Source organism: Typopeltis vanoorti, chromosome 2 (genome assembly GCF_054136105.1).
Source record: "Typopeltis vanoorti isolate ZY-2024b chromosome 2, IOZ_Tvanoo_1.0, whole genome shotgun sequence".
In the NCBI taxonomy this organism is placed as follows: Eukaryota; Metazoa; Arthropoda; class Arachnida; order Uropygi; family Thelyphonidae; genus Typopeltis; species Typopeltis vanoorti.
This window is the reverse complement of record NC_143550.1, coordinates 68,186,515-68,211,237: the sequence shown is the minus strand read 5'-3', so window position 1 is coordinate 68,211,237 and position 24,723 is coordinate 68,186,515. Positions and strand designations below refer to the sequence as shown.

At 38.1% G+C, this 24,723-nt stretch overlaps 1 protein-coding gene across 1 annotated transcript in view; it reads right to left on the bottom strand.

Moving 5' to 3' along the window:
- insc (spindle orientation adaptor protein inscuteable) overlaps positions 1–24,417 on the bottom strand; it is a 153,014-nt gene extending 128,597 nt beyond the window's left edge. Inside the window, exons 1-2 of the mRNA XM_090411722.1 lie at positions 24,311–24,417; positions 1,652–3,225 (exon numbers count right to left, since the gene is read on the bottom strand). Coding sequence (XP_090267848.1) covers positions 1,652–3,225; positions 24,311–24,352 — 1,616 coding nt within the window. The 5' untranslated portion in view covers positions 24,353–24,417. The remainder of the gene's footprint in view (positions 1–1,651; positions 3,226–24,310) is intronic.
- Between the last annotated feature and the right edge of the window lie 306 nt (positions 24,418–24,723).

Below are 24,723 nucleotides of genomic sequence, written 5' to 3'. Positions count from 1 at the left end.
TCTTAAGGGATCACTAACTCATACAGCTGGTGATGGAGGGAACTCCTGTGCGAAATGTCTTAGACTTGGTAATAACGTCGGATAATGTAATTGTAAACAACGTAATCAACATTACCAGCAGTTGGCGACAGTGATCATATAGTCCTGACCTGGGAAGTGCGAAGGCATGCAGAAGTTTCCAGAATAAGAGGATACATGTGGATCTATAGGGTAGGAGACTATAGAAAACCCAGAAAACAGCTTGAAGTTTTATAAGAATAAACTTGAAGAAAAAGAGATTAATATGGCTTGGGTCATTATTATTATTATTCGTGACACCTCCAAGGAGTCCGAAAACTCATCGCGGGAGAACACCTACTATACAACTGTTTCCACCGCTACACCGAACCTCTAGCAATCATCTCCATCAACCGCCCACACCACAACTAGTATTTTTTTCTCTGTAAACTGCGTGTGTTCTGAAGGGCCGATTTGTTTGTATGTGGGATGAAAAACCCGAGTTTCCGGGAGAAAAAATCCTGCTACCTTCGTATAAGATCGGCTAACTCACCTTCGATTGAAAAAGTCCACATAAAGATTCCTCCCGTTGCCACGAGAATCGAACTTAGGCCTATTCCAATCGAAGGGCGCAATGCGCCGTCGTTCTTCCAATTGCGCTACGGAAGCGCTTAAGATGTCATACATAAGATTTATTTGATGATGACAATAACAGACTGTGTGCCTAAATCAAAAAAGATTAACAAAATACGTGTTAAATGGATGAATGGAGAAATTAAGCACGAATCGCAGAAGAGAAGAGATTATGGAGAAAATATAAACTTGGAAGAAGTGAACAATTACATGAATTCTATAAAGTGCTGCCAAGAGAGTGACAAGCATAGCAAATAGGGTGAAATTTGATTATGAGAGGAGACTAGCGAATCGGGCTAAGAATGTTTCATAGGGAGTTTTTCAGTTACGCAGCTAGCAATAGAAATAATGATTATGAGATGATAACTATGCTGGATCGAGACAGCGTAAGAGTGACCGAAGGAGAAAGTTATTGTGGAGTTGTTCTGTGATCGTTTTGCTACGGTTTTTCATACTATTGGTAATGATACTATTCAAAAGAAGCAGGAAATTGAGGAATGAAAACTTCAACTCAGTTCCTCGAAGGTGAATAAGGTGGGAATCTAATTCACATAATCAATCTAATATCTTGCCCAATAGCCTTATTCGCATCTTGATGCGAATAAGGCTATTGGGCAAGATATTCTTTCACAACAGGTGGTGAAATACTGTGCTAATGAACTGATACTTCCATTGACTAGGTCATTTAATGAGAGTAGTGTCTTGAACAATTAATATTGGTTAGGTATAGAATACAGGATTGGGTAGACAAGGAAAGAGATTCTGTATAAAGTTCAACAGCTTATTATTGATAAAGAGCATAATTATCTTTCCCAGGAGCATCGAGAAGAGCAAACCATCACTTTTCCAAGGAACAGATTTTTTTTTCGGGGGGGGGGGGGGAGAGCGCAACATGCTTTATTTTTTGTATGCGTATGAGTTGTCTCTCGACGCTCCTGCTCTTTTTGATGAATATAAAACAATAAACGGAACGTTTTTCTTAGAGTGAGCGAATACAGCCTTTAAGCGTCATAAATATTACCTGTTAGATGAATCAGTATGCAACTCAGATGATTTGTTGTTTGCTCCTCTATCAATATTTCTCTCCTGAGGCAAGTTTTCCAAAACAGTAGTCGCATTTGTCTTACAGGGACTTTTATTATCATCTTTCACTGTTTGTGTTTTGTCACACGAAGTTCTCAACTTGGTATTAGTAACGGAATCCTCGCCACGAGGTTTCATAATGGCTTTAGCGTCAAGATTCTTATTTCTATTCGTAAAAGACAAGTGTTCAGAAGTAACGTAACACTGATTTAATTCATCAGGTGACAAAGCTTTTTTCACTACTTTTAGGTTACTTCTTTGTTGCGAACTTGCAGAGTTCGAAGTTTTGTCATTAAATGGTTCTGGTTTTTTCATCCTGATTACGTTTACTTGATTTGTTCCAACTGAATGTTGTCTGTGATCTGTTGAATGAGATCCATGCTTCTTCACTTCAATGGCTGTTATTTCTGTATACAGTGATTCTACCTGAGAACGTGAAGTGTTTTCTACAGTACCGCTGTTAGAATAAGAAAGTCGCCTTCTTGATTTTGACCGATCTAATGTGGATGCCTTATGATAATTTTTAGGAAGATGAGGAGTGCTTGGGCTAATATATGAACTATCACTTGGAGACGGAGTTGTAGGAGTGGTTCGATAGACTGATAATCCCTTTTTATGACGGTGAGGTAAACTAAAATACGTATTTGGTTTCCTAGGGCCCGTGCCAGTAAATCCCGATGGCGGAGAAAGAGATACTGGAGAAGATATGTTACTTCTAGGCGTACTTGTTTGGGGTCCAGTTCGAGAAAAATGAGAAACAATTTGAGGGATGAGTGGAGTTTTTTCTGAGTGTAAAGTGCTTTTTGGAACAGTTCCACCAATTGAAATCTTTATAGGAGTCAGATCAGCTGGATACCTTGAACCGGAACCATTAATACTTTTATTATACAAAGTAAGTCGTGATGAGGGTGATGCTCCTTGGTAAGTAGCATTATATACACGGCGGATATTTTCAGATGATGCAAAACATTTCTTACGAGATTGAGAAAGTGATTTATTACATCCGTTTGTTGGTAGAATGGGACTAGGATAAAGGCTATCGGGATTTAATGATTGCTGTTTATTTGGAGTGCATTGAGGTGAAAACTTTCTGTTGGAATCGTAAAATATGCGGCTTGGACGCCTTCGGAAATTACTTGAAGCAGCATCTGTTTCGTCTGATGAAGAATGACGACTAATGTTGACGGGCGTATAATGGAACTCTTTATATAATGGTCCTGGTAACACCTGTGGTGCAGACTGCGAGAAAGAATCACCGTGAGGTACAGAACTACGGAGAGTTGTATCACGCATTCTTTTTCTGGTAGGGGTGTCACAACGTTTGCATGGTAGGTGCACAAGATAAGGAGATGAAGACTTGCAAGGAGATAGCCGATTTTTGCCACATCTGCTCTCTTTCTCTCTTGCGAAGTAAGAGTTTTTTGGAGGATGTAATGTCTGCGTCCAGGCGTTGTTCAATGGAGGAGATTCTCGAACATAGTGCGATCGTTGTTCCTTATAATCGGGAGACTGCTATAAAAAAAATAAGGAAGAAATCAGTTCCCAACACAGCATGAAGAATATTTATACAATTACATACTTTTTAAGTTTTATAAACTATTTGTTAAAGGCTGAATAAGATTCAGGTTACAATAGAGAGTAGATGTATCATTTCTCACAAATAAATATTAACATTTCCTGGCTCAATGGCTGGGCACCTCTGAAGCAGAATTGAAAGAAAGTATTTACACCTTCTAATCTCATCCAGATGTGAGGGATCTTTATATGAACTTTTAAACTGAAAATGAGTTCGTCTCGTATAGAAGCAGCAGGTTGTTTCCTCCCGAAACTCGAGTGATTCCTGTAAAGTGGTCTGCGATATCATGGAACTTCATCTGGGTGGCTTGTAATGTCACTTTTGACTATTGTGAAGTGAAATATAAAGGGAGGAGGGAATGTAAACCTGTGCGTTTTAAATATGCTGGCCGATTATGAATCTCAGTCCGCTTGTGATAAGATGGTGTTTCTTACTTAGATATAAAGTGACCCTCCTATAAGCTATATAGTCATGTCATAAAACACAAAATATCTATCCTAGAATTAAAGCTGTCTGATTTGAAAATCTAAAACTCTAATTTCGTATACTTCTTTAACGCTCGCATCACATTTTGTTAATTTTGACTCTATAGATAGTATGAGATTTCATAAAACTGATATCCTTCAATGAAAATACTGATATGATCGAAAAATTGCTAGACCAACCAAATGGCTACTAAGTTTTTAGGCGCCCTTCGCCAATTCGTAGCTACGAGTCCCATTCTTAGGCATGGCAATTTCGATGAATAATAAAATGTCACTTTTGGCAACTGTCCCAACACCGATGACATACTATAAAACTTCACAAAGTTCCTTTGCGAATTTTTCCGAAAAAACCGCTAACGCCTCTTGTTCCCTTATCGGGAGTGGGTGAGGCGGTTTTAGTGTATGCAACTTTTGTAGCCTGAAGGGAAGTTCAATCTCCACCAGTAACCAATCAGAGATAGCTACCCAATAATATCGTTAATTATACTGCACCCGGGGAAGAGAGCTGGATGACAAGTGCCGCAATCTCGTAGTCCCTAATCCTAACGCTATGTTTTACTGTCTGAAATAGTGTGAGTTCTAAGGTAGATTTTCTTAAGTTTACGAGAAGAAAATCCTGAGTGTCTGGGAGAAAAAACCACTTTTCAATGCCAAAGATCGACTAACTCGGGAAGTAGTCGAAAAAATGCGACTAGAATCGAACTTAGGATGCTCTTTCTTTGGACGGCATAGCGCTATGGACGCACATGCCACTTACACTAAGCTACGTGGGCACGTTTTAATGGATAATAATATTTTGTAAAGTTGATTGTGTTGTGCAGTTTTTATCTAGATTCCATCGAAAGAGAAAAACGATATGCAGAATTCAAAGATTTGAGTTTAAAATATTATTTCCATTCGGATGTTATGTGGCATCGATAAGAAGATGTGCAGCCTATATACACCCCTACAATGGCAATACGATTTATTCCCTTATTCTGCTATGTCTATCCAGAGACGTCTGGGCCAAACAGGCAGACTAGTTTTTTCTATACGTTTTTGTTCCATATAGCCTCCAAAAATCAAATTGGCACTTAAGGGAAGAAGATTTAATGATATGTTAAAACTGCAAATGGACTAAAGTATGTATTGAGGGAAATGTCAACAAAATCACGGTTACTTATATTGCACAAATGTTGCTGTAATAAATTTGTTTCGGTTACAATATTTGTATATTTCCTAATTTTGTGTTCTATGAAAATAAAACAATAAGGAAATATAGACTTCAGACTTTAAGGAGTACATATTCCATTAACTTTATATTTTATTTTTTAAAAGTCCAGTTAAAACAAAGTAAGATAATGTTCAGTGCTTAAGCTTAAGAGGTGAAACAATATCACTTCCAAAGCCCAAAAGTAACAGATTCTGGATTAGGATTACACATATTTCATTGCGAACAGTTCAACTTACTTGTACGAACATTATTTGTGTATAATGTAAGAAAGTGTTCATAATGCATCAATATTTCTCAAATATAAAATAATATATAATATATATTATTACGATATAAATATATCGTAATAAATAAAAACTATCTTTTCTCAACAATATATCTTTATCTGGAGGGAGCTCCTGATATGCTACTTAGGGAGGATTCGATTTTTGTTAAGCTTTGCAACTCAAGGAATGCACATAAATTAACTTTAGTTTTGTAGGGTACTAAAGATAATGGTTTATAGGTAACTGACTCCATAGAAGATTAATATGGCAGTCTATTCTATAATAGACATCCATATTAATCTTCAGTCAGTTTGTGAAATTGCAGTACAATCCGAGCATTCGAAATGAAATACTGTTAACATCATTAAAGGATGGAAAGCTTAATGATGGTGAGGGGAAAAAAGGTATTAATCATAAACTTCCTCCGAAGCGCAATTGGAAGGACAGCGGATCATTGTGTCCTTCGATTGGAAAAGACCTGGGTTCGATTCTCGTTGTGACGAGGGGAATCCTTATATGAGCTTTTTCAATTGAAGGTGAGTTAGCCGATCTCATACGGAGGTTGCAGGGTTTTTTTTTTCTCCCGAAAGCTCGAGTTTATCATCCCGCGTACAAACAATCGGCCTTCCGAACACACGCAATTTACAGACAAAAAATACTGTTATTGGTGATGGGCGGTAGATGGCATTGATAGTAGTAGTGTCGTATTAGGTGAATTAAGTAGTAGTGGCGAGGGTGAGATGTATTTAGCAGAGTAGAGTAGATTGCTCTCCCGCGATGAGTGAGTCCTTGGTCTCTGTAATTGTCACGTAATAATAATAATAGTAATTGAAATGTTCCAAAACAGTTGTATTGGAGTGTCTTATCCCCCTCCAATCGGACAGTGAATTTTCCAAACAGGGAGTTTAGGACATAGATATTTGTGTTAGAATGTTTCATATTAAATACTATAACCCAACGAAGGGAGGAACGGCAGCCTTTCGCATACATCGTCAATGGTAAAACCAAATAGCATGAAAAATGTGACAGCAAATTCGGTCATTCAGAAAGAAACAAGATTTATTTTCATCCAAGATTCGCCTTTCCCTCTAAGATCAGTTGTTTCAACCGAACCTTTTCCTGAACTTTATCAGTTCATTTACATGAACTTTACCAGAGTTCATTAAAGTTCATTTACTGTAAGTACAGTGTATACGTGTTTGGATAAAATATTAAAATTATGGTAAAAATTAAAAAAAAAAAATTAAACATGAAAAAATATTGTTTATTATCGAATAAAATTATACAGTTTAGTATAATTCAAAGTTACTTAAAAATAAAATCCATTCCTTTAATTACAATTAAAGGAATGGATTTACAATTTTTGGACATTACAATTAAATCCCTTAATTATAATGTCCAAATATTTAAAGACACGGAGTAAACACGATAAGCACTACGAACACTCTACTGTTGGCGCAAACTGTATATAAACAACAGTGGAACTGCGCGACGGACAGTGCCGTATTACGATGAAGTGCATATGCATGCGCACGTAGCAATATGACTGTGGTAAACACAGTGCTGCTAGCGTCCTTCGCCCTCCAAGTGCTACAAGATGGATTTTTATTATTTTTTTATACAGAATAAGAGAATTGTATAGGATTGTTGATGATAAAATTAAATATTACAAGCAAATATAAATGAATTAATAAATATATTTATATATCGAGAAAAATTGGGGGTGCTGCAGTTCCACAGTGCCTATGCGTGAGCCTCCCCTGCCTACAAGGTTTGTTTACCCATGTGGAAATGTTTGCATGTATAATGAAAGACTATTCTATGTTCGATTCTAGTCGTCGACTACAGCAACTTTTTCTAGGCCTTCTAAGACAGGTTACAGAGTTGGTCTATCTCTGGCACGAGCAAGTAGGCTTTTCATTCCGTAAGCTCAAGAAAATCGACTGTAAATCGCACAATATGTCTTACAATAATATATAGTGTCACAGGTAGGGACCACGAGATGAAAGTAGTTGTCTGTCGTACTCTCGTTCCCAGATGCCATTTAAAATCACCGATAGTCTTAGTTCACCTTTCTGTGATTGGCTAAGGGCATTTGCCCACTAGTCTCCAAATGCAAGTTAAGGCTAGGCTAAACGACTTCCCTTGAAGGAATGAAAGGAGTCATGGATTTATTTATTGTTTACCTAAGTTTTCTCATTTTTTTCTTTCTATTATATATATATATATATATATATATATATATATATACAGGGTGTTCGGGATAAATTTGACAGTTTCGTAAGGAAAAAGAAAATCTTCTTTGTATCTATTAAATTTAATGAATTGACAAAAAAACATTACAGGCAGAGTTAATTACAATACTATCAACAAGATTTACTCAAAATAACCACCATTAGCATCGATCACAGCTTCAATTCTGCTTCGGAACCTCGAACAAACTGATGCTACAGTCTCCCTGGGAAGGGCCGCAAAAACTGTTTTAATTTTATCCATTAACTGGGCTTTTGTATTACTGGAAGTGCGATTGGTGTCTTTTTCAACTGCGCCCCATACAAAATAATCCATGGGGTTAAGGTCTGGGGAGTTTGGAGGCCAAACATTTGGACTGGTGAAGTCGTAGAAATTTTCAGACAACCATTTTTGACTTTTCCCAGAGGTGTGGCAAGGGGTCGAATCCTGCTGCCATACATACGGCCTACCATTGGCTACCCTTGTTATCCAGGGCTTGACTACAGTTAGCAACTCCACGAACAAAGCCCGAATTCCAATGCCAGGGTTCTTCAACACCTGTTCCTGCAGATTTGCGAGGAATTCTGCTGTACGAACGCAATCAGATCGTCTGCTAGGGATCTTTCTTCTTGCTACATCCTCGTAGTCACCATTGCAAGTCTCTAGTTCATGCCTGATTGTTTTTACTGTATTCAGGGAGCATTGGGCAGCAGTCGTAATATCCTTATTTTGATGGCGGGCACGAATCATCATGATACAAGTTATTCTCTTCCATGATTCAGGTGGGTTCCAGCTATCCATCCTTTCTGACATCTTGTATATGAATGAAGAAGGGTCCAAACTTTTAAATGAAGAGAAGTGTGTGTTAATACATGTAACTTACGGAAAAATATAATTAATTATAAATATGTCAAATTTATCCCGAACACCCTGTATATATATACGAGAAAACTCCGAGTGATTAGTTAAGATCTGAGGTTTCTCCGTGTGTTTCTTGAAGAGTTGAGGGAGCTGTTTTTGCATTAGGTAAGACATAATGCAGGAAAAAGTACATCTTTCGTAAAGAGACTGAATGGAGTTAGTGAGAGAGCGTCATCTATTAAGCAAATAGCTCTCCTCTGGATAAGATTAAGCATTCTGAGAGAAATTTTTGTCCCCAGATGCGAGGACAATATTGTTACGTTAGACGATTTTGGAGTTTACGAAGTGTGAGCAGATGAGAAGTAATGTTTAGAAGGAAAAAGAATACCAAGCGTTTCAGAGGCCGAAGAGGATGAAAGGGAGACTTTATTTCACATTTCTATTAAAATGAATAGTGGAGACTTTTTTTTTTTTTTTGTATTACAAAGTCATTTTGGAAAACCTTTCAAAATGTTAAATATAATAGAAAATATGAAAAATAAAAATGTTTTATTAAATTAAAAAAGTCATTAAATTATTTACTAAATTACTTTTATTCTGATAATGCAACGTGCAAATGTATATGTCGTCTGGTGAGATTTCAGTTAATTTATATTAGGTCTTCCAATGAACAAGCCAGCTATAACATGTAATCCATGGAAGGCTGTTCCGCACAACATATGCATCGTGTCAAAAAATTCTTATGTTCGACTTGCATCGTGCACGTAGACAGACTATTTGTTGATATGGAGGAACGAATCACAATAAGCATGATGGAGGGCTCTCTACATTTATACCGTTACTTACCACAACGTATCAACAGGGGCGAATGCTGGTCTTGAAATTCACGCTTGCTGTTATCATTCAGGGAGTAAGAGGTGTGATTGAAGTCTGATTACGGGAATAATGAATTACTGACCATTTAAAACTATACATTTAGAACTTTATGTACATTTAATCATACAAACACAACATGTATTTTAAAAATGATATTCTATCTTTTTCAATTTAGCTACTTGAATAAAAATTGTACCCTACGGTTCTTCTTCTTTATGAATTGGTCAATAACATCGTCATAAAAAAGTTGGTTGTAACTTAGTTTTCCCAAGCAACACGCACACTTGTAAAGGCTGTTGAAGCTCGCTGGCTAGAGCTACTTTCACTGCGTATGGCCTTGTGTTTAAGACGACGTGAAGGGAGAGGAAATGGCTATGCGCGCGCATGAAATCACAGTGCTGCAGCGAGGACCTGGAAGCTCCTACAACCGAGCAAGCCAAGGTAGCTTTGACTAGACGAGCAAGCATCGGCCTTCGATACACAACGCAAAACTCAATTACTGCCGCGCAAGCTTAAAATGTCTTCCTTCTACAAAAATAAAAGCCTAAATGGAATGCTTATAAATGCATGCATTTATTAGCAAATAAATATTACTTCTTTCTCAATTAATGAGAAATGGAGAATTAGCCCGTAGCAACACAATAATGCACTATGTAGTACTGCAAAGAGCTATTGAAATAGTTTGAAGAAATGAGAAAGGCTAGACGAACCAGTAGATTGAACAACGGCCCAATAACTGAACCGTGAAGTACACCACTGGTCACCTTAAATCTGACAGATCCACACTCATCGTAGCCACTTTTTTTGATATCTGTCTGTCAATCATCCACTGATCCAAGTCGACTAATTTTCTATAAATATAATTTACAGAGAACTTTTTTTTTTCTTTTCGATAGGCTCACGCGTACTCCTTGTAACTGTCTTGGTGATAACAGATCCGCAGAAGAAGACCTTTATTATTTAGAATTTTATCATTAACTAAATATTTCCTTCTTGACCTTTTTTTTTCCAGCCGATTTTGCAGCAAATCAGGATTTGTATTAGTTATAGAACATTTCTTCATACATATAATACGCAGCTGGAATGCATTCAACCTCAGCGATGATGAAAGCCGCTATATGAAAAATTAAATAACTAATACGAATGAGGAAGGTGGGTTAATATTAATTGATATGAAGTGTTATGTAATTTAACAATATTGAACATGTCGATATCAACTGATCATTGTGTGCGTGCTTCTAATGTATTTATTCTTCAGAGGCTGCCCATTGAATTCCAAAATGTTGGGGCTAAAAAGAGTGCCGCCAAAAAAAAGCGAAAACAATATTTTTAATCCTTACTATCTTACTTATCTTAAAGAGTACTCGCGTATATTCTACATCGATTTTGCCGATGCGGAAGCAGCAACTCTTTTTAATATCTACTTAAATGAAATAATAATAAAATGGAGTAAAAATTTACATCAAGGAATTAAACTTTCACCTACAGTTAACTTAAACACTCTCTTTGCAGACGACCAGATAATAATTACAAATTCTGAAGATAACTTACAGAAAGCTATTTTAAATCTAAATGAGATATCCAAAGATTATGGTATGATAATATCAACGGAAAAATCAAAAACTATGGCCTTTAAAGGACAAGATCCAGCAAGAACTAAAATAGTATTAGATAACAAGATCTTAGAACAGGTGAATTCATTTAACTACCTAGGATGTATGATCACTTATGAAAATGAAAAAGATATAAACATAAAAATTGCAAAATATTTAAAAATTACGGGAGTAATTAACTCTATATTTAAACCAAACCTAGTTCAAAAACAAACCAGGCTAAAAGTATACAATACATTAGCCCTACCGGTCTTAATGTATGGAAGCGAAATCTGGACAATAAAACAAAAAGACAAACAAAGATTAACAACAGCAGAAATTAAGTTTATGAGAAAAACTGCAAAGTATACCCTATTTGATCACAAAAGAAACGAAGATATTATGAAAGAATTAAACCAAGAACCAGTAATTGAAAAAATTAAAAAATATAAACATAGATGGATGGAACACGTTCAAAGAATGAAAACAGAAAGATTACGAAAACAAGCCTTAAAGTACAAGCCATTAGGAAAAAGAAAACCAGGACGTCCTCTTAAACGATTCAACGATGACTTCTAAGGCCGGAACAGGCCATACTAGATGATGAATCCTTGATACGTATGATGATGATGATGATTTTATTTTATTTTATTTTTTTGATTTACCTGCTGTAAGTGTCAAGCCTTTTTCATTCTTTCTTTCAGCTTTTCTTGCTTTTGCGGACCTATCGTGAAAGTTTATACACGAGTTTTTCGCAAATGTGAAAACCTCATGTATAAACACCCCCACCCCCACACAATGTGTTTTCTTTTGGTAATTTCCAAAATTACTGGCGCATTTAGAATTTGAAAATCAGGTCGAAGAAAGAAATCCCTTAATCTGCATTTCAAGCGGCTATGACTGACAACATATGTATACCTGAAGAAGAAATCCGACCTCCCGTAATAGCAGAGCAGACACCTATTTTTTCCATACAGACGGTCAAAGAACGAAAGCGACTTACACCCTCAGGTGTGTAAACAAGGCTTGGAGGCACCTTAATCCAATCCGAACAAAGCACGTGACCTTCCTTGTAGTATTCAGGTAGAAAGTGAAAAGCTCTTGTCGCAGAGAAGAACCAATAGGAAGAACAGTACAGTTTGTCCTTTCAACCGATAGTGGAATGAAAGAAATCAACTCTTGACTGAGCAGGGAAAAAGTATCATCAATTTCATGAATTACTAGCAACACTAGCAAACTTCGTTCTAATATAAAAAAAGTACCTCTTTTTGACTTATTTTTTCTCGCTTATGTAGTTACTGAACTGTACGTAAGCAAAGAAAAGCAGCAGAAATATGTAACATGTCCGATGATGTCCATATACATGATATATCATCAACCACAGACGATGTTACAAAGCCTAAAGCACGATGGTGGGGGGTGGGGGGGGAGAAGATTAAGAAAGAAGGAACATTTCACATTTTCCTGATTTGGATTTTCTGTTATTGATATCCCAGATGTTGGAAACACTTCGTGTGAAAGACTATTCCGGAGACTACGTGTTTTAATAGGCTTGTTGGAAGTCATTTCAGTGAAGCAGCGCCCATGGGAGTACCAGTAGAAGACACAAAGCTCAAAGAGACCGCCTCTAAAAATAGTGGTTAAAGTGATTCAGTGAGAGGGGGACTATTGATCAACTCAACTGCATTCCTCTGAACAGCATCAAGAATTCTTAGGGAATTTTTTGATGGACTGCCTTATGGTGTCTTGAGCTTTCGGAAAAAAAGGATACCAAGTTTTTTAGAGGCTGTCGACGCAACTGGTGTAACGCGTATCAGGAAGGAACTAGAGGTAAATGTTATTCCACGATGAGAAATCTGACCTTTCTGATTGTTGTTAATGCTGATTTGGAATTACATACGCAGCAACGGGTTATCAGGCCAGTGTATTATATCTGTAAAAATTCAGTGTGTTCTTCTGGTCACTTTGCCTATTTTGCGGAATAAAAACTGGGAGCTTCCGGGTGGAAAAGTCTGCTACTCCCTGTAAGACCTGCTAACTACTTTCAGAAGTTGAAAATAATCTTATAAAGATTGCTAGCGTCCTAGACGGGATTCGAATTCAGGTCTTTCTAACCAAAGGGCATCGTTGATATCAACTGAGCTACACTGTCTGGTTGTATCATTAGAGATAAGAAGTGCAAAGTGAACTTCCTTTTAGAAAAAAAAAAAAAAAAAAAAATACAGACTTGGTAGCATTGAAGGTGACTAGGGTATCCTCACCTCATCGAAGAATGGCATAACGATCTGTGTTTGAAGCACTGATACAAGATCATGAACTTTGGACACTACAAAGTTCAAACGAGCAGAAAGAATGAAAATTATTATCGAAAAATGAATATTTTTCCCAAAGAGGATCATTTATTTGCATATAAGAAGAAAGTCCTGAGACACTCCTGCATTAGGTTAGAAGTTTGATGAGAGAAAGCCAATGCCGCGATCCATGCTCTGGGAATGTCACGCGCAATAGCACATTCTGCAAACCTTTCCATTGCGCAGGTTAAAGAGGTGGATGCTACAAGCTCGGGGATCTTCAATGGATCTAGAATTGAGGAATCCATGCTCACGACAGCCAAGAATTTGACTGATGATGAATTCCTATATTATTTTAGAAAAGACTGAGGTAATGGCAATGTATTTTTTTCTATTTTTTATTATTATTTTTTTTGAATGCAAAAATATAGAAAAATATAAAAAATAAAAAAATATATAAAAAAACCGACAAAAATATAGAAGAGGACTTAAATAAAAATAATTCTAAAAGTGCTTTTCAAATTATCAATAAGCTAACCAAATCTTTTACCGCAATTAATTGGAGCATAGAAGATCAAGATGGAACTCCTATCACGGATAACCAGAAAATAATTGATAGATGGAAATGTTATGCAACCAAGCTTTTTCAAAAGGACCCTCAACTGACCGATGATATTTTGGGCGGAATTTTTCCAGGAGGTTCGGAGGAAGGAGATTACCCGATATTAAAAGAAGTTATTGCAGCAGTTAGCTCCTCAAAAATTGGAAAATCACCGGGAAGTGATGGTGTCACAGTGGAGCTGATACGCGAATGAGGTGACATCATCATAGACACCTTGTTAAATTTATTCCAGGACGTATGGAACACAGAGACTTGGCCTTCTGATTAGCGGACTTCTGTTCTTGTACCTATCCCTAAAAAGGGAAACAGCAATAAATGTAGCAACTGTAGACCAATACGCCTTATTAGTCATCCAAGCAAAATCCTGTTAAAAATACTATTGTCAAGAATCGAAAAGAAAATAGAAAGCAGACTATCAGATGAACAAGTAGGTTTCCGGAAGTCCAAAAGTACAATCGACCATATTTTTACAATACACATACTAGGCGAAAAATACAACGAACATAACAAAATAATCTGTCACAACTTCTTAGACCTTCAAAAAGCTTTTGACTCAATATGGCACGAGGCATTATGGAAAATTTTAGAACATTATGGTATTGACAACAAAATCATTAGGCTTATTAAATCTCTTTATTCCTCATCTGATATGAGAATTGAAATTAAAAATTATAGCAGTGAACCGTTCCGGGCAGAATGGGGGGTAAGACAGGGATACATCTTGTCCCCTCTTCTTTTTAATTGTTTTCTGGAATATGTCATAGATGAAGCTGCTCTTTATGAATATGACACTGGAATAGTAGTTGGCGGATTAAGAATAAATAACTTGCGTTTCGCTGACGATATCGATCTTCTGGCAGAAAGTGAAGAAGAATTACAAGAGATAACCAGCCGTGTTTTCGGAACATTAAAAAAATATGGATTATACATAAACCTACAAAAAACAAAAACAATGATAACCTCAAAATCAGATATTGAATTCTTAAAGATACAAATTGGCAATAAGCAAATTGAGGATGTAAAGAAGTTCACTTATCTAGGAAGCACGTTGAGTCAAGACGGTCATTCAAAAACCGACATTAAATACCGAATTGCCAAGGCAACCGTGGCCCTACAGAAGTTAAAACCATTGTGGGGAGATAACAGAATAGCAATCACAACCAGACTAAGACTAATTGACACCTTGGTGAACTCTGTCCTTTTGTGTGGTTGTGAGGCCTGGACTTTATTGAAGGAAGATGAGAGGAGACTCCTGTCTTTTGAAATGAAAACTTACAGAAGACTTGAGAATTCCCTATACCGCTCTCACGAAACCAATGAAAATGTCCGAAAACTGATTGACTCAATAGATGGGAGAAAAAGGGAAAATATTCTGGCAGTCATCAGAAGAAGACAGATGAAATGGTAATCTGATGAGATTTTCATCTCTTATTTTTATTTATTTTTTTTGCAATAGACTGAATGTAGATTTACTTCTTTGTATTAGAGTAGATGCTAGCTGAACATAAAAGAGTAGAGATTATATAAGACACGTTACTTCTAAAGTACAAATTTTAAATACCAATAGGGAGATACCAGAAGACATGCGCACACAAGCACGCACATTATTTATTCGTATGCGGTTTCCCCCCTTTCTCCTCCCGTCCCTTTTTTTGGGGAGGGGGGGGTTGGTTGAGCCCTCCTAATGAGGGATTTTATATATATATATATATATATATACTGTAAATCCATTTATGACTGTGTTTGTGTGTGTGTGTGTTCACAGAGCTGGTTTGCCTGTTCTGAGGGACGAAAAACTCGAGTTTCCGAGTGAAACTCCTTCTACCGCAGTATGAGACCGGCTAACTCACCTTTAGTCGATAGAGACCAGATAAAGGTTCCTCACGTCATGGACGGGAAACGAAGCGAGATCTTTCCGACCAAAAGGCTTCGTCTATACCGACTGAGCTATGGAGGCTCTCTCTCTCTCTCTCTCTACACACACACACACAGCTTAGAAAGATGCCAATGTGAGGAACAAATAGCTATGACATCCCCATAAGATGTAGGACCTCCTTTCGCTGCAATAACTGCAGCAATTCTAAGGATTGCTGCAGTCATTGGGAATCAATGAAAATCTCGGACCATTCTTCCTGTAGGCATGCAATGAGGTCCTGGACTGTTGTGGAGCAGACGTCCGTCCTTTGACTTCACTCGACGCTCCAATTCATGCCACAGATATTCAGTGGGATTGAGATCAGGGTTCTGTGGAGGCCAGTCAAGTGTGGTGAAGTTCATGTCCATAAAACCACGCAGTTATAGTAGCAAACTTATGACAGTGCATTGTCTTCTTCAAAGACATAATGGTCAGTTCCATAGAACTGACCATTGAATGAGGCCAAGGAACCTCAAACCAGAGGTTATAAGCAGAGGATTCTAAATTTGGAATTCTATGGCTTGGGACCAGGGGTGGCTCGTGCATAGGTACTGCGGAACTGCATCTCCCACTAATTTTTCTCGATATATAAATATATTTATTAATTTATTTATATTTGCTTGTAATATTTAATTTTATCATCAACAATCCTATACAATTCTCTTATTTTGTATAAAAAAATAATAAAAATCCATCTTGTAGCACTTAGGAGCGCGAAGGACGCTAGCAGCACTGTGTTTACCGGTGTCATATTGCTAAGTGCGCAAGCATGCACGTCATAGCGAGATACGAGCTATTAGCGTAATACGGCACTGTCCGTCGCGCAGTACCACTGTTGTTTATATGCAGTTTGCGCCAGTAGTAGAGTGTTCGTAGTGCTTATCGTGTTTACTCCGTCTCCTTAAATATTTGGACATTACAATTAAAGGATTTAATTGTAATGTCCAAAAATTGTAAATCCATTCCTTTAATTACAATTAAAGGAATGGATTTTATTTTTAAGTAATTTTGAATTATACTAAACTGTATAATTTTATCGATAATAAACAATATTTTTTCATGAAACAAAACAAGAAGAATATATTTTATTTTTAAGTAATTTTGAATTATACCAAACTATAATTTTATCGATAATAAACAATATTTTTTCATGTTTAATTTTTTTTTAAATTTTTACCATAATTTTGATATTTTATTCAAACATGTATACACTTACAGTGTACACACAGTGTACTTACAGTGTGTATGTATATTTGGAAAGTTGCAGTACCCCCCCCCCCCCCACGATTTCAAGTCACGAGCCGCCACTGCTTGGGCAGTTCCTGTCTCTTTGTGAGATTGATGGCCCATGTACTAGAAGAAATCATGCAGATTTCTTCTAGTACAGAGTATAGTTTGGACAGTCAAATATGTATGGTTGTTTTGATATTTGAGGTTTAATCAGATAAAGGCGACCAAGTCTGGATTTATGCATCATTTATATTTGCGTAAATGGCCCGAATATTGGTGGAGTAGAAATGATTAATGGTTTAATCGATTTTTAAATATTTTGGTAGTTTTATTGTCTTGTCTTGTTTATATTCTGGTAGATTTTTTGTTTAATTTTAGCTTCATTTTTATGAAAGATATAACTATAGTAACACTGACAGTTATTGTGTCTGCGGATAACAAATAGTCATGTCAACTGTTTCGACAATTTATTATAGTAAATAGTTAGAAGTCAGGACATGCAGTGAGATGAAATACTCTTAGACATGCCCATACACTGCTAGGGCATGTCTAGGAGTACGTCGCTTCGACAGTGTGCTCCTCATCTCCACAATCTAACTGTGCGTGCTCGTGTGTGTGTGTGTGTGGTATGAGGATTATATACACGCCAGTCTGATCAGTAATCCTAATGCTTTATCATCAGGCTTGGTCTTGTGTATAATTCTGTGGCCAGTCTGCGGAACAACAACAACGTTACTGGTTTGCTGGGTGAAGCATAAAATGCTTTTTGTTTTCTCCTTTGTCTGTGTCGAGAAGCTTCATGGGGTGTGGGGTTGTGAGCCTTATGCTCGCACTTTGTGAACTATGGAGTTAGCTCTGCTGAGAGCAGGATTGCCTTGGGTCTTTTATGTTTGTAATAGTCATGTTCACTATAACTGGAAACTTGTCTGATTAGTGGGTTGGGATGAGAGTGTGCCTTGCTGAAGAACTTTTCTGCATAGTCATGGAGAGAATGGATGTCTGATGATCCGGTTTCTCTGTGGATCTGCGTGTTTCTGACGAACTATGGGGCGTCCAGTATCATCCTCAGGCACTTGTTTTGTATCCTCTGTAGTTTCAGGATGTTAGATTTGGATGTGTGATTCCATGCTGGGGATGCATATGTGATTACTGGTCGTATTACCATCTGATATAGTAACAGCTTGTTGCGTGTATCCAATTTGCTGTTGTGGTTGATTAGGGGATAGAGTTGGGCTATGGTTCTGGATGTCTTTGTGCCTATGAGCTTGATGTGGCTGTTGAAATTCAGCTTTTTGTCCAGCTGTACTCCAAGGTATTTGGTTTCTGTCTGCCATGGTATCTTTTTTTCCGACGAGTTGGATGTCATTTTGGATGAAGGCTTTGCTTCTGGTGAATAGTATAGCTGAGCTTTTGACGGGGTCTTTAGTATCCTCTAGTTTTGTGATGGTGTCCTGGAGACGACTGATCGCCAGGTGTGGGCGGAGAGATCTTGTCATTATGGCTGTGTCATCTGCATAAAGGGCTGTGATGGTAGTCCTCAGGTTCTGTGGAATGTCGGCCACGTAGATTGTGAAAAGTAAAGGAGCCAACAGGGATCCCTGTGGTACTCCTGCCCTGATTTGGCGCCTAGTTGAGATGGCGCCATTTATTTTTATCTGCATGGATCTGTCAGTGAGGTATGATTTTATTAGACGGTAAGGTTTGTTGGAATGTTGGCCTGTATGAGTTTGTAGAGTAATCCTTGATGCCATACCTTGTCAAAGGCCTTGGCAATATCCAGAAAGACTGCAGCTGTGTGAAGGTGCCAGTTGTATCCTTGAGTGATGTGCTCCACTAGTCGGTGTATTTGTTGCACTGTGCTGTGTACACGGCGGAAGCCAAATTGTTCGTTTGGAATTATTCCTAATTGGTCTGATTTTTCTTGTAGTCTTGAGAGGATGATTTTTTCAGCAATCTTTCCTAGGTTGGAAAACAGGCTTATCGGACGGTGGCTTTGCGGGAGTTGTGGATTTTTTCCTGGCTTTTTTTATTGGTATGATGTCGGCTGTTTTCCATGCAGTGGGGAAGTGTTGTATCCTCAGTATTGCATTGGTTATGTTAACCAGGTGCACAATAGCCTTTCGAGGAAGTAGTTTGATTATTCTGTTTGTAATTCCATCTGGACCTGGAGCTTTTTTGTTGTTTAGCTGTTTTATGATGTTGGTTATTTCCATTGGAGTAGTGGGAGTGATGCTATCTGGTTTGTCTGTGGTCGGTCTTAAGGTACGCTTGACCTGCTGGTGGACTTTATATGTGGGTGATGTTTATGTTGACATATGATGAGCTGCGTTGTTTTTCTAGGTTTTCTGCTATTGCTTCTGCTTTTTCTGCATCAGTGTGCGCAGTTCCATGTGCAGTTTGCATGGGGGTAGAGGGTTGTGTTTGGTGCGCAGGATCTTCAGAAATTTCCATATTGTGATCTTCTGGGTTGAGTGATGACAGTTTATTGTCCCAATCCTGATTCCTGTGGATTTGAAGTGCTTTTCTGACTTGGTTGTTCAAGTTGTTCAGTGTTTTCTTGTCCTATGGGGCTCTTGTGTTTTGTTTTTTGTTCTGATGGGGTCGATGATGTTTTCTGGGAGCCGTCTGGTTGGTTATAGTGACTCTTCTAGTGCTTTTTTGATTTGGTTTGTTAGATTGCTTACTGCTTCATCTATTTCTTCTTTTCTGTGGATGATGGGTACAGGGCCAATGTATTTTGTTAGGATTTTGGCTAGCTTATCCCATGATATGAAGGTGTGCTGGGGGGGGGGACAGTTGGTCTTGTGTACCAAGTTTGATCAGGATTGGGTTGTGGTCAGATGATAGTTCATTGATCATCTCTAGTTGGTATTGATAACTGATGTTTCTAAGGATAGCTATGTCAAGTACATCTGATCTGCCATGAGGGCTGTAATGAATGTGTTCAGTGGGTCCTGCTATCACAACTGAGTTAAGTGTTGAATAGTTGTGTACTATGCGTCCACTTCTGTTATTGGTTATGCTAAACCAGGCTGTGTGCTTGGCGTTTAAATCTCCTGCTATGATGGCAGGGTCTGTGGTGCCAAGGGCAGCATCCAGGTCTGCTGTCAGTAAAGGGTTGCTTGGTGAATTGTAGGCAGCATATATCTTGAGGCTTTCTGCGTTGCTTGTATGGACTTGTATTCCTGAAATTTCCATTGGTAGTCTGTGGGTTGGATATGGCAATGTGGTGGAGGTACCGTTTGATATAGATGGCAGTGCCTCCCCCTCTGGTGCTGAGTCTATCGGTTTGGTACACTGTGTATCCTCTCACTTTTGGGTTGTTAGAGGGTCTCGTTGATTAGTATTATGTCAGGGTTGTATCTAAGTGCAAATTCCTGTAGTTCTAGTGTTTTGTTGGAGAAGCCATTGACATTCCAGTCTGCAATTAGAAGCGAGTTGGGTTTTACTTTTGTTTTATTCATTGTTGAGTGCTGTCAGTATGGTATGAGTTCCTTGCAGGTATCTCTTTGTGGAGGATGGCTTAGGGTTTGTTCTGCTGAATTCACTGCAGCATAGTGGCTAGCGAGGCAGTCAGTATTGCTGTAATGTTGGAGCCTATTTGATTGCTCTGTATTGTGTCCTTTGGGCGGGCTGCTTCTGCGTAGGTCTTGGTGGGAGGTTGAGCCCTTTCCTGACTTTTGTGGATAGGGTTTTGTTTGTTTGAAGACTGGTCAGCTGAGATACTTTGAATGGTCCAGATTGGGGGGGGGGGGTTGGATGGGTCTTGTAGTTCCATGATTTCTGGGGTGGTGGTTGCATCCTTTGTAGTTTGCTGGGTGGGAACCCCCCACAGTTGGCTGGTGTGGTTCTTGGTTTTGTGCATGTAATGGTTTGATGTTTCTCACCACAATTCAGGCATCTGAACTCAGCTTTGCATAGTTTTTGGGCATGGCCAAACTTTTGGCAACCATGGCATTGCCCTTTTCCTGAGTGGTTCTGTTGTTATCTTTAGTCCACAGACCGCGGTTCTGTGGACTAAATATAACATCGGAATTTATATCGTAAATTCGTCTTTGCATGTTCTGAATCTCAACTAAATACTAATGGCATTAGTAGTTTATGGGATCTGAACATCCGGCTGACTTTGATTGGTATTATGCCCTGCTGGGTAAGGTCTGCCGCGATCTCCTCGGAGGTAATGCCTTCAGTGACACCTCGGAGTACAACCTTGAGATTTCTTTCGCTGCTTAGTGCGAAGGTGTGGTATTGCAGTTTGTTGTTGTCCATCATCTTTGTTATCCCTCTGTAGTCTGTGACTGTAGTTGGTTGAATTTTTACTCCTTCATCGGTGTTTCTGGCCCAGGAGTAGTCAATGTTATATTCTCCCAGGTTTCGAACAACTGTGGTCCATTTTTCTTTTTCACGGAGAATCATCGGGGGGACCTTTTCCTTTTTTTTCCCGGCACTGTTCGTGAAGGCGTTTCGTTTTTCCACATGATCATCCTCGGTTCTGCGTCTTTTACTCGTGTGTTCTTCTGTGAGGTCTGTCTGACTGTGGTTCTCAGGTAGGGAGACGGTCGTGTTGTTGATCTCTTCAACTTCGTCCTCGATATCTTCAGGTTCGTCAGGTTGTGTGTACAGGTTTAGGAAACCTGACCATTCCGTATCGAATTTTTTAAGTAATAATTTCAACAGGTTTAGTGCTTGATATTTATTTAGATGCTGTAGAAGGTCATTAAAGTTGTCCATGTCTGTTCTGTTCGTTGATAAGTCTAGTAGGAGGTGATTGGGGAATTGCGTATGAGCGCAAGTAGAAATCCCGCAGGTCTAAAGACCTGCCAGCAGAAATTCTGTAGAGGATATCTCAGCTGCAAATGACTGCCAGCAATATCGATCGAATAGCTAAATGCGCGAAGCAATAGCAATTATATTTCTCAAAATGAAGAACGCTTACCTCTATATATGATTCGGAAATCCAAAAATATCACACTAATCAAAACGCGAGCCGCCATTTTGCAATCCAGTATATCAGTCTGCGGAACAGGCTTTACTGAATGAAGGATATTTTGGATGTCCGCATTATGTTTACCATGTCCCTTAAAAGTTATCATTCACACTGCATGAAAAAGAGGGGGGGGGGATAGAAACCGGAACGTCTGCTCCAGAGACTAAATGTGGCATTAGCCATCCTCTAATAAGCAAGGTAGCGGTGTTTCATCGAACGATGAAGGTCATCTGTCAGCTATTTATTTGGTTGTTTGCTATTTAAGCATTGCTAGCTGCAAATAAATTGGTTTAATTAAATATATTGTTTATGTTACTGAATGACATAATTGTCTCCTTTTCAGCTGTTGTATTTAAATAATTTTCTCAGGAAAAACAGAACATTTAGTTCGGCCAGACGGGCAACATTCTGAACGTTTATCCATTAGCCTGGTTTCCTGTCTATCGTTTACGTGAGGTTGACAACAGTAATGTTCATGAATATTTCATAAATCTTCACACAAGGACAGCACGATAATCTAAGGAAGTGATAGAGATGAACTTTAAACCGTTTATCGGGAAAAAAGAGCACTCAAACAAACCAAAAGTAGCAAAAAAAAGGGAGAGACACACCTGAATAGCGTGAGTGGCAAAATCGCACATGAATGCACAAGTAGGTTTGTAAATTCCGTAAATGTAGCAATGAAACGATGCATGCTTCTTCAATTATCATCCTATAAAGAAGAACAAAAACACCACAAATTAATAACGAACACGACACACTCTGAAAAGCAGTCCGTTTGTAGTAGCAGTTATAAACAATATCAAAAGGATGGATCGATTCTGCTTGCTGAACCATTTCATGTGCAGATTTACTTAAAGTGTGACGAATACGCCTATTAACGATATTCTGAGAGGGGAAAGAAATTTCGCCCATAAAAAGTACGTTAAAATTAAAAGAATTTTTATAAATTTAAAGAAAATAATTAGTCTTAAAAGCCAATAATGGTTGGCATGATTTAACTTTATTTTATTTTTTCTCTCTCTCGTTTTCAAAATCACACACAAACAAACAAGCAAATCACTTCAATAAAATAGTAACAATGGGATTCAGAAAATGGGATAAAACTGCGTGCTGAAGCTGAATGGCCATCTGCCATTTCGGGCGCATGGCAGATCGATCAGTGGCCCGCTTCAACTAAGGTTTAAATGCTTCAGCTGGTTTTGAGTCCCAGTTTTACTGATCGATAGCCATTCTCTCCTGTAGACTTGTAGCTATATTTGGCAAGTAGCTGATATTTCAAGGTGACTAATAATAATACTTAAAAGTATTTAATCACAACTGATGTTTGTGTTGCGAATTCAGTTTTTTAACATCTGCATTCAGATTAAGGTGAGCATGAGTAAGAAGCAAGAATCCTGCGAAACAAAAAATATTGTATTACAGTATTAATTAGTACTAATTAGCGTGTTATGCCATTCAGTATTAATTAGTACTGAATGGCATAACGCGCCAAGTTGGTTAAGTCGTAAATGCCCATCACCTAAATCAACCAGGTTAAGAATCAAAACTAAAAGAGAGATTGAGGTTCTGATCTCTAAAAAATACTACGCGATTAACATAAACAGCACTCATTGATGACGCATGAGCACAGCTGCAAGCTAGAACCGCAAGCCGAAATCATGAATCCATGAAAGAGAAGCACTCAACAATGCTCACTAATCATAATTATATCCATACAGTGGGTCCGAAAAATGCACTCAAAATAAAATAAATAAATTATACATAAATTGGTTTTTATTTGTTTATAATGAAATGAAATAAAAAATTGAAATGAAAGAAACGATTGCAGCTCCGATTTTAATAAAAATTAAAATCGGAGTTGCAATCGTTTTGCGTTTTATCATTATCATTGCTAAATTGGATATTTCGTGCTAATTGTATGCTGTTCGTGGAACTTTTTTCCCTTCCTATTTATGAAGATAACTTCGAGAACTACATCATCATGCTTTACAGAAGCAGAATAAGTCTAGTACTTAAAACGTTCATATTGAAGTGTTTGTAGTGAAAACACTGGGTTATCCATTAGTAAGAATGAGTGTTATCATTAACTGTTGGGTCATTCTATAACTCCGCATTAGTAGTAAGATAGCTTTACTTGGGGGGGGGGGGACTATTTGACAGAGTTGATAGAAAGAGCGAATGAATATTCCTGCTTGTTTCGCAATAATAATAAAAACTGACTACATTCCTAACTGAGAATTTTTTTTGCAAATTAATAATAAAATCATTTCTGTGCATAAGATTTATATAACGGGTTTTTCCTCTTTTCCTTTTTTTGTGACGTCATTTCTGTTTATCCTTTTTTTTCATAAACACTATATGGATGCTAAAGCACATGGAGAAGTTCTTTTCATCAAATAAAAAATCTCCCAATTCTCACTCTACTGGAATATCGAAAAGTGAACTTACCGAAGAGCTCCGCCTTGAACGCTTACTCGGTTTCTGACCCATTCTAAGATTTCTGTACACTCGTATCACGAACCGACATCCCTACTGCAGCAACAGCAGAGCAATGGTGTTTTCCATGGCAAGAGAACCGTTGGAATTGCTCCCCACTCCTCCGAAACGCATTACGTTTACAAGAGTTAATTTAGCAAGCGGCTGAACTTTCATCCATTCAGCAAGTAGGAAGGCCACATGCCGTCAGCTTGAAACATCTGCCACCACGCGCGCGTGTTGTGTAGGACTAACGCGGTACTGTCTGCACACGACAATACGTTGTGACGGAAGTCAGTAACGGGCACGTGCCACGTGCAGTCACTACTCTTAGGGAACTGCGTCCAGGTGTTTCGTGAGATTACATCTTCCTCTCACGACTCGCA